At 32.0% G+C, this 9,899-nt stretch overlaps 1 protein-coding gene across 1 annotated transcript in view; it reads right to left on the reverse strand.

The window, feature by feature from the left end:
* LOC119609950 overlaps positions 1-4,676 on the reverse strand; it is a gene marked incomplete at its 5' end in the record, with an annotated part of 46,788 nt that extends 42,112 nt beyond the window's left edge. Inside the window, 2 exons of the mRNA XM_037965001.1 lie at positions 310-521; positions 4,541-4,676. Coding sequence (XP_037820929.1) covers positions 310-521; positions 4,541-4,676 — 348 coding nt within the window. The remainder of the gene's footprint in view (positions 1-309; positions 522-4,540) is intronic.
* Between the last annotated feature and the right edge of the window lie 5,223 nt (positions 4,677-9,899).

The following is a 9,899-nucleotide window of genomic DNA, read 5'->3' on the forward strand; positions in this document are numbered from 1 at the left end:
GACTCCTGCAACAATTGCAGAAAAACTACAAATACAGTTGAGAGAACACATGACCTCATTACAAGTCATTTGGAAGGTAAAAATATACAAAAAGAAAAACAAAAATGAAAAACCAAACAATGTATTTTTTGTTAACAAACTTTAAGCCAAAAAAGTACGACGTTAAGGTAAGACCAACTACAACGTTTGTGGCAAATGGAAAAAAAATTAACAAGCAACAACAAAATTAAACAGCAAAGAGTAAAAAAGTTAAATTTGCTTAATAAAAGTACCAAAATGAAATAATAATGAAATTATTGTTGTACTTACAAAAAAGTATAAATCCACATTTTTGGTGCGTTTTGGAGCACAGGTCTGACGTTCACTGGGACAACAGCCGGCATCGTCAGCACAACGGTGAAGAATCGTACAATGGGGGGTATAAATCTTCCAAGAGTCTCTGCGTATACGTTCCACTCGTGGCTGTGGCAAACGGCAAGAACCCTCTGTAACAATACGACGATGATGTGCACTGGCCAAAGCTGCAAACAAACAAAAGATGATGATGAAAAATGGCAGCAAAAAATAAATAACGTTAAAAAAAATACATTGCACTCAAGAGGATTTTGGTTAGTAAAGAAGAAACAGTAATGGATGACAAAAAAAAAAAAGAACAGCATCAATATGAAGGACATAATCCAACAAAGGTGTTACACAATATCCACTCTTCTTACTCAAAAACGAAAAAAAAAACACCTAACTGACATAGAATATATTGCCCCCTGGGTGTGTAGGTGTTTTCAACTGAACATCCTTCTGTAGGACTATGTTTTACTCTTAATGTCCACCTACTGTTGTTTAGACTGTGTTTGTGTACATATTTACTTTTGACTACTTTTAGTTTATTGATAGTTGCAACATTTGTTTTTGTAGTTGTTTTTTTTTTTTTGTCTTCACTTATGCAATATTTACGATTTGTGTCGTATATATACAACAACAACTTACTACCTCCACTCTTTACAAAAATAAACTGACAAAAAAAATTAGTTCTTAAAATGTACGTATGTCGAAAACATGCCAGCATGTTGTCGTCATGTAGTCGTCGTATATAGTGTTAACTATATTTGTGAATACAACCTACATCAGACCGGGTTTGAAAAGTTTTATGACTTTTAATGATGGACACCTAGGATTCGTAAATATCGAAAAGTTCCTTAGGATTGATAAGTATTCTAAAGAAAAGTTGCTAAGGAACTGCAAAAGCTTAGAAAAGTTGTTTAGGAAATGAAAAAGCTTTTCCATAGAAAAGTTGTTCAGGAGTTGACAAACCTTTTTACATAAAGCTTGCTCAAGAACTGACAAGCTTATCTAGAGAAATGTTACTCAGCGTCCAACAAGCTCGGAAATGTTGCTCGGGAACTAATAGAAGTTTCTATTGAAAATTTGCTCAGGAACTGACTAGCTTATCTATAGAAAGTTGCTCAGGAACTGACAAGTTTTCTAGAGAAAAGTTGCTCAGGAAGAGACAAGCTTTTCGAGAGAAATGTTGCACATTAACTGATAAGGTTTTGTAAAGAAAAGTTTCTTAGGAACTGAGAACTTTTTCATAGAAGAGTTGCTCATGAATTCAAAAGCTTTTCAAGAGAAAATTTGCTTGAGAATTGATAAGCTTTTCTACAGAAAATTTGATCAACAACTGACAAGCTTTTCTATAGCAAAGTTGCTCTAGAACTGACAAGCTTTTTATAGAAGAGATTCTCAGAATTAACAAGCTTTTCTATACAAAATTGATCGGAATCTGAAATATTTATAGTCTAGTCTAGACTATAGATAGTCTAGTCTATAGTCTAGTCTATTTAGTCTAGGTCTATAGTCTAGTCTATAGTCTAGTCTATAGTCTAGTCTATAGTCTAGTCTATAGTCTAGTCCTATAGTCTAGTCTATAGTCTAGTCTATAGTCTAGTCTATAGTCTAGTCTATAGTCTAGTCTATAGTCTAGTCATAGTCTAGTCTATAGTCTAGTCTATAGTCTAGTCTATAGTCTAGTCTATAGTCTAGTCTATAGTCTAGTCTATTAGTCTAGTCTATAGTCTAGGTCTATAGTCTAGTCTATAGTCTAGTCTATAGTCTAGTCTATAGTCTAGTCTATAGTCTAGTCTATAGTCTAGTCTATAGTCTGTCTAAGTCTAGTCTATAGTCTAGTCTATAGTCTAGTCTATAGTCTAGTCTATAGTCTAGTCTATAGTCTAGCTATAGTCTAGTCTATAGTCTAGTCTATAGTCTAGTTCTATAGTCTAGTCTATAGTCTAGTCTATAGTCTAGTCTATAGTCTAGTCTATAGTCTAGTCTATAGTCTAGTCTATAGTCTAGTCTATAGTCTAGTCTATAGTCTAGTCTATAGTCTAGTCTATAGTCTAGTCTATAGTCTAGTCTATAGTCTAGTCTATAGTCTAGTCTATAGTCTAGTCTATAGTCTAGTCTATAGTCTAGTCTACAGTCTAGTCTATAGTATAATCTATAGTCTAGTCTATAGTCTAGTCTATAGTCTAGTCTATAGTCTAGTCTATAGTAGTCTAGTCTATAGTCTAGTCTATAGTCTAGTCTATAGTCTAGTCTATAGTCTAGTCTATAGTCTAGTCTATAGTCTAGTCTATAGTCTAGTCTATAGTCTAGTCTATAGTCTAGTCTATAGTCTAGTCTATAGTCTAGTCTATAGTCTAGTCTATAGTCTAGTCTATAGTCTAGTCTATAGTCTAGTCTATAGTAGTCTAGTCTATAGTCTATTCTATACTCTAGTCTATAGTCTAGTCTATACTCTAGTCTATACTCTAGTCTATACTCTAGTCTATAGTCTAGTTTATAAATTAGTCTATAGTCTAGTCTATAGTCTAGTCTATAGTCTAGTCTATAGTCTAGTCTATAGTCTAGAAATACAATTTTTCGTGACAAATATTGCTTAGATTCTAAGAAGCTTTTCCTTAGAAGTTGAATGATTTGATACTGACAATCTTTTCAAACCTAGAAACTTTTCGATCCTATTACTATATACATATACATATTTATATATGTATGTATGTTTATATGTGTGTTATCATAGTGTTTATTTTTCCTTTTCAAGCCAAAACACCCAGAAAACAATTTAGCACTTCGACAATTGCCAACAGTAACGACAAAAGAACGGAACGAGAATGTAGAAGAGAGAAAAAAAGAACATGGCAAAAACAAAAAGAAAAAAACAACAAAATGACTACAACCTTTTTCTGGTAGGATCAAATAACAGTCAACAGCAAATGGTACATTTAACGTTGGAATTTAAACGGTATTTAGATTGTGGAGATTTATTTTATTTTGCATTTATTCGAGAGGAAAAAAACAAAACAAGGAGCCAGTCATTTTAACGATAACAAACAAACAAACAAATCTAGCTCAATTAATGGTAAAAACAAAACAATTTTTAAAAGCATTTCAATAGTAAAGGTAACAGCAACATTAAAAGTTAAAGTTTAGGAAGTTGTGAAGTGATATAAATTTGCAAATTAAGTAAATAAAGTCATTAGGCAATTATTGCTATTGAAATATTCTGTCCATCTTTTCTAGAAAAAGTTGTTCTATTTCTTAACATTTTTTCTGGGGAAAAGTTCTTCATGAACAGAAAAGCTTTTTTATGGAAAAGTTGCTCAGGAACTAACAAGTTTTTCTAATGAAATGATACTCAGGAACAAGTTACTCAGGAATTGTCAAACTTTTCTATAGAAAAGTTGCTCAGAAACTGACAAGCTTTTCTATAGAAAAGTTGCTCAGGAACTGATAAGCTTTTCTATAGAAAAGTTGCTCAGGAACTGATAAGCTTTTCTATAGAAAAGTTGCTCAGGAACTGATGAGCTTTTCTAAAGAAAAGTTGCTCAGGTACTGACAAGCTTTTCAATAGAAAAGTTGCTCAGGAACTGACAAGCTTTTCTATAGAAAAGTTGCTCAGGAACTGACAAGCTTTTCTATAGAAAAGTTGCTCAGAAACTGACAAGCTTTTCTATAGAAAAGTTGCTCAGGAACTGACAAGCTTTTCTATAGAAAAGTTGCTCAGGTACTGACAAGCTTTTCAATAGAAAAGTTGTTCAGGAACTGACAAGCTTTTCTATAGAAAAGTTGCTCAGAAACTGACAAGCTTTTCTATAGAAAAGTTGCTCAGAAACTGACAAGCTTTTCTATAGAAAAGTTGCTCAGAAACTGACAAGCTTTTCTATAGAAAAGTTGCTCAGGAACTGATAAGCTTTTCTATAGAAAAGTTGCTCAAGAGCTGACAATATTTTATATAGAAAAGTTGCTCAGGAACTAAAAAGCTTTTATATAGAAAAGTTGCTCAGGAACTAAAAAGCTTTTCTATAGAAAAGTTGCTCAGTAACTGACAAGCTTTTCTAGCTTGTATAGAAAAGTTGCTCAGGAATTGACAAGCTTATCTATGGAAAAGTTGCTCATTAACTGACAAGCTTTTCTATAAACAAGCTGTCAAAAAGTTTATTCCTAGATTTAAACATAATTCAAAAATGAACACCTAAATATTTACCTTTATTTTGTCTTTGTTGCAAAGCATACTGTCTTCTCGATTCTAAAATGGCCGCTGGTGAACCCAATTCTTCCTCTTTTTTGCGTGTCACTGTGCCAGGTACATAAGAGCGTGCATAAATATTGTCAGTTTCATCCTAAAAATACATAAATAAAAAAAGAGAGATTGAATAAAAACAGTTCCAGAAAATTCAATTTATAAAATTTCATAAGCTGTTAGTGAGTTTTATCATTTTTTTGTCAATTATTGTTACATTTCATTTTGAAAGTAGATTTCATGTTGACGCATTAGCATGCATGTCATAACTTCCTTGACACTTTTACTTTCTTAAACACTGGCACGTTTCAATATATATAAATTTTTTTTTGTTTCAGTATTATACAGATATTATTGGTTGCATGAAGCATGCCATGCAATATACTCCCTCAGATTTTCATTTTGAAATATACATTGTGGTACTTGTAGTTTTTTGTGCTTTTTTTTAATAACCTAGAGCGGTTTTGACGCTTTTATATGATTTCTTTAGTTTGCTCACACTAACAAATGGTTTATAACTTTGTTATAAAACAGGTGTTTTGTATGTAAGAGTATATTCTTTCTAAGTTTTGTTGTAGATTCACATGAATGAATTTATAAAGTTGCCAGGAAAATTCCTTTGGGCAAACGCTTCTTGTTTTGAATTTGAATATTTTTTTTGATGAAAACTTTCTGTGGCTTTGGTCACATTAAGAAAGATATTTGCTTAGATTTTGACAAAAGTTGCTCAGATTGTGGCAATAATTTCTATATAAAAGTTGCTCAGATTCTGACACTCTCAGAATTTGCTCAGATTCAGACACATTCTTCTATAGAAAAGTTGCTCAGATTCTGAAAGTTGCTCAGATATTGTCAATATTGTCTATAAGAAATTGTTTAGATTCTGGTACTATTTTCTATAGGAAAGATGCTCAGCTTCTGATACTGTTTTCTACAGAAAAGTTGCTCAGATTCTGACACTCGTTTCTATAGAAAAGTTGCTCAGATTTTGACACTCTTTTCTATAGAGAAGTTGCTCAGATTCTGACACTCTTCTCTGTAGAAAAGTTGCTCAGATTCTGATACTCTTGTCTATAGAAAAGTTGCTCAGATTCTGACACTCTTCTCTATAGAAAAGTTGTTCAAATTCTGAAGCTCTTTTCTATAGAGAAATTGCTGAGATTCTCACACTCTTTTCTATTGAAAAGTTGCTCAGATTCTGATACTCTTTTTTATATAGAAAAGTTGCTTAGATATTGACACTCTTTTCTATAAAAAAGTTGTTCAGATTTTGACACTCTTTGCTATAGAAAAGTTACTCAGATTGTGGCAATATCTGTTGCTCAGATGTTGATAATCTATTTATAGGGAAGTTGTCTAGATTCTGGTACTATTTTCTATAGAAAAGCTGAACTGGTTCTGAAACTTGCTAAGATTTTTGCAATATTTATTATGAAAAAGTTGCTCGGATTCTGATAATGTATTCTATTGAAAAGTTGCTCAGATTCTGACACTCTTTGCTATAGAAAATTTGTTCAGATTCTGAAACTCTTTTCTGTAGAGAAGTTGCTGAGATTCTCACACTCTTTTTCTATAGAAAAGTTGCTTAGATTCTGGTACTGTTTTCTATAGAAATGTTGCTCAAATTCTGATAATGTTTTTTATAGAAAAGTTGTTCAGGTTTTGATACTCTTTTCTATGGAAAAGTTGCTTAGATTCTGACACTCTTTTCTTTAGAAAAGTTGTTCTGTTTCTGACACTTTGTTCTATAGTAAAGTTGCTCAGATTCTGTAAATGTTTTCTATAGAAAAGTTGCTCAGATTTTAACCACATTTTTTTGGGAAAAATTGCTGCAATTTGAACATATTTTCTCAAAAAAAGTTGCTCTTGTTTTGGCAAACTCTTTTGTAGTTTTCATATTTTTCAGCCCTCATCTGTTATTATTATTATTATTATTTAGACAGCTCCTGCCTGCAAACATTGCAACCGATAACGGATTGTAAATTGAGCCTTTTATATGTCAAGTCATAATATTGTACGAAAGACAACAACAACAACAACAAAATGTCTCTGTTATTGGCTCCTACATTAAAAACAAAAAAACATTGCTACAAACTAATAAGACTATATTGTTGGACAGACAAAGCAATTGCTGCAGCATGCAACATTATTGATTCATATACAATATTTGTCATTTTAACAGGATTTTCTAATACAATACTAATGCTAAGGTTGTTGTTTATATCACACGTTCAGCAGACAACTGTAAGGACGGACAGACAGACAGACGGACGGTTGGATGGATGGACGAATGGACTTACAGTATCTGTTTATTTGAAGGCTTTTAATGGAAATGGTCGTTTGGTTTGGTTTGGCAAAAATAAAAACAAAAGTTAATTTAACATCATAAACCAAAGTATAAATAACTTGATTCGTCTAAGAGGCGACAGCTCGTTTATCTATTTGACAGCTTAAAGCTATTTTTAATATAGCTTCTTGCAAATAGTATGTATTTAAAAATTGTATATCTATGTTTATAAATGCATACATAAGTCAATTTTAGGTTAAAACTTTTAACCAGCCAACACCTCTAATTTGCAAACAACCACCGACCGAACGAACGAACGAATAAACGACCACCTGCTTTTGTTACTTGGACTTACACAGAGATTCATATATAATTCCCGGCAAAGCTTTTGGTGAAGAGAAGTTGAGACAAAATTGTGTTAAGACGAGAGTGGTTTCTATTGATTACTTAGGACTAATGAAATAACTACTTCTATGTTTTTTACAAGGATCAATTAAATCAGCAGTAAAACAATAAAGTACTAGACTTAAGACCCCCGAATTACCTCTTTTGCTTTAGTTTTTAATTAAATTATTTTAACCCTTTTTGATTCACCAGATCTGCCAGGTTTTTTTATATACACTCACATATGTACATATGTATGTTTGTATGTCTATTTACATATGAGTTTTAATTTTTTATTATCTCTTCCTGGTAATATAATTTATTAAATATTTAATAAGTTTGTCACTTGTTCAAATTTATTTGTACAAATACACAGTTTTTCATATAAATACCTACACCATTACAAATCACCTAAAGAAACATTTTAATCCTCTTATGGCGATATTTTTCTTTCCTTTGATTATGTTTTGTTATGTATTAGACAAAAAGGAGGCGAAAAGGAAAAGTCATGACAAAAGAAGCTCAAATGGGTTTTTTTTTTCTACACAAATGCCGAAAAAATCATTTATCATGTTAATTTTCTACAAGAAAATCACATAAATATGAAGGAGTATTTATGTTTAATGCAAAAAGTATGATTTAATTTGTTTAAACCCAAAAAAAAGTTTGTATTTCCGTGTAAAGTGAAAGTTTTTATTGAAAAGTGAAATTTGTTCTAACATTAAATGTAGATGAACTGCAGCTTTATGGAATTTCTTTACTTTGGTAGAAATTTATCTGGAATAATAAATCATCCCGATTAAGTTGAAAATTTAACAAAATCCATATAAAATATTCTTCCATGCCTTGTATCCAAATAGTTTTATAAATGTTATTTAAAATTTTTTTAAGATAACTCATAAATCTAGATCTAAAACTATACTGTTGTCTAGGTCTAATTTTTGTACGGTTGTCTTCTCTCTTCTCGTCTACAGTCTAGTCTAAAGCCTAGTATATAGAGTTCATAGTCAGGTCTATAGTCCATAGTCTAGTCTACTGTCATAGTCATGTCTACAGTCTAGTATGTAATCTAATATATAAAGTGTATAGTCTGGTCTATAGTCTTGTCGCGTTTACAGTCTAGTCTGTAATCTAATATAGTAGTCTAGTCCATAGTCTTGTCTACTGTCATAGTCATGTATAGTCTATAGACTAGTCTACAGACATCTCTAACCTATTGTCTAGTCGATAGTGTAGTCTATAGTCTGATCTATAGCCTAGTCTATAGTCTGATCTATAGCCTAGTCTATAGTCTGATCTATAGCCTAGTCTATAGTCTGATCTATAGCCTAGTCTATAGTCTGATCTATAGCCTAGACTATAGTCTGATCTAAAGCCTAGTCTATAGTCTGGTCTATAGCCTAGTCTATAGTCTGATCTATAGCCTAGTCTATAGTCTGATCTATAACCTACTCCATAGTCTGATCTATAGCCTAGTCTATAGTCTGATCTATAGCCTAGTCTATTGATTAGTCGATAGTGTAGTCTATAGTCTGATTTACAGCCTAGTCTATAATCTGACCTATAGCCTAGTCTACAGTTTGGTCTATAGCCTAGTCTACATAGTATGTAGTCTGATCTATAGCCTAGTCTATAATCTGATCTACAGCCTTGTCTATAGTCTGATCTATCGCCTTGTCTATAGTATGATCAATAGTCTAGTCTACAGTCTGATCTATAGACTATGCATAGATCAGACTATACAGTAATCTACGGTTTGGTGTATAGCTTAGTCTATTGATTTGTCGATAGTGCAGTCTATAGTTTGATTTATAGTCTAGTCTATTGTCTGATCTGCAGCCTAGTCTATATCCTGATCTATTATCTAGTATAATCTACAGTCTAGTTTAAAATGTGGTCTATAGTGTAATCTATGGTCATTTCTATAGCCTAGTCTATAATATAATCCAGTCTATAGTTTATAGTCTAGTCAAAAGTCTAACTTATAGACTATAGTCAAGTCCAAAGCATAGTCTATAGCTTAGAGCTTATTATCTAATCTATTATGTAGTCTATAGTCTAGTCTATAGTCTAGTGTATAATCTAGTCTATAGTCTAGCCTATGGTCTAGTCTATAGTCTAGCCTATAGTCTAGTCTATAGTCTAGTCTATAGTCTAGTCTATACTCTAGTCTATAGTCTAGTCTATAGTCTAGTCTATAGTCTAGTCTATAGTCTAGTCTATAGTCTAGTCTATAGTCTAGTCTATAGTCTAGTCTATAGTCTAGTCTATAGTCTAGTCTATAGTCTAGTCTATAGTCTAGTCTATAGTCTAGTCTATAGTCTAGTCTATAGTCTAGTCTATAGTCTAGTCTATAGTCTAGTCTATAGTCTAGTCTATAGTCTAGTCTATAGTCTAGTCTATAGTCTAGTCTATAGTCTAGTCTATAGTCTAGTCTATAGTCTAGTCTATAGTCTAGTCTATAGTCTAGTCTATAGTCTAGTCTATAGTCTAGTCTATAGTCTAGTCTATAGTCTAGTCTATAGTCTAGTCTATAGTCTAGTCTATAGTCTAGTCTATAGTCTAGTCTATAGTCTAGTCTATAGTATTGTCTATAGTCTAGTGATACTCTATAATATAGTCTATATTCAAGTCTATAGTCTAGTCTATAGT

This window comes from Lucilia sericata, unplaced genomic scaffold (genome assembly GCF_015586225.1).
Source record: "Lucilia sericata isolate MDLA Ls3-8-SP2 unplaced genomic scaffold, ASM1558622v1 Contig001090F_arrow, whole genome shotgun sequence".
NCBI classification, from domain to species: Eukaryota; Metazoa; Arthropoda; class Insecta; order Diptera; family Calliphoridae; genus Lucilia; species Lucilia sericata.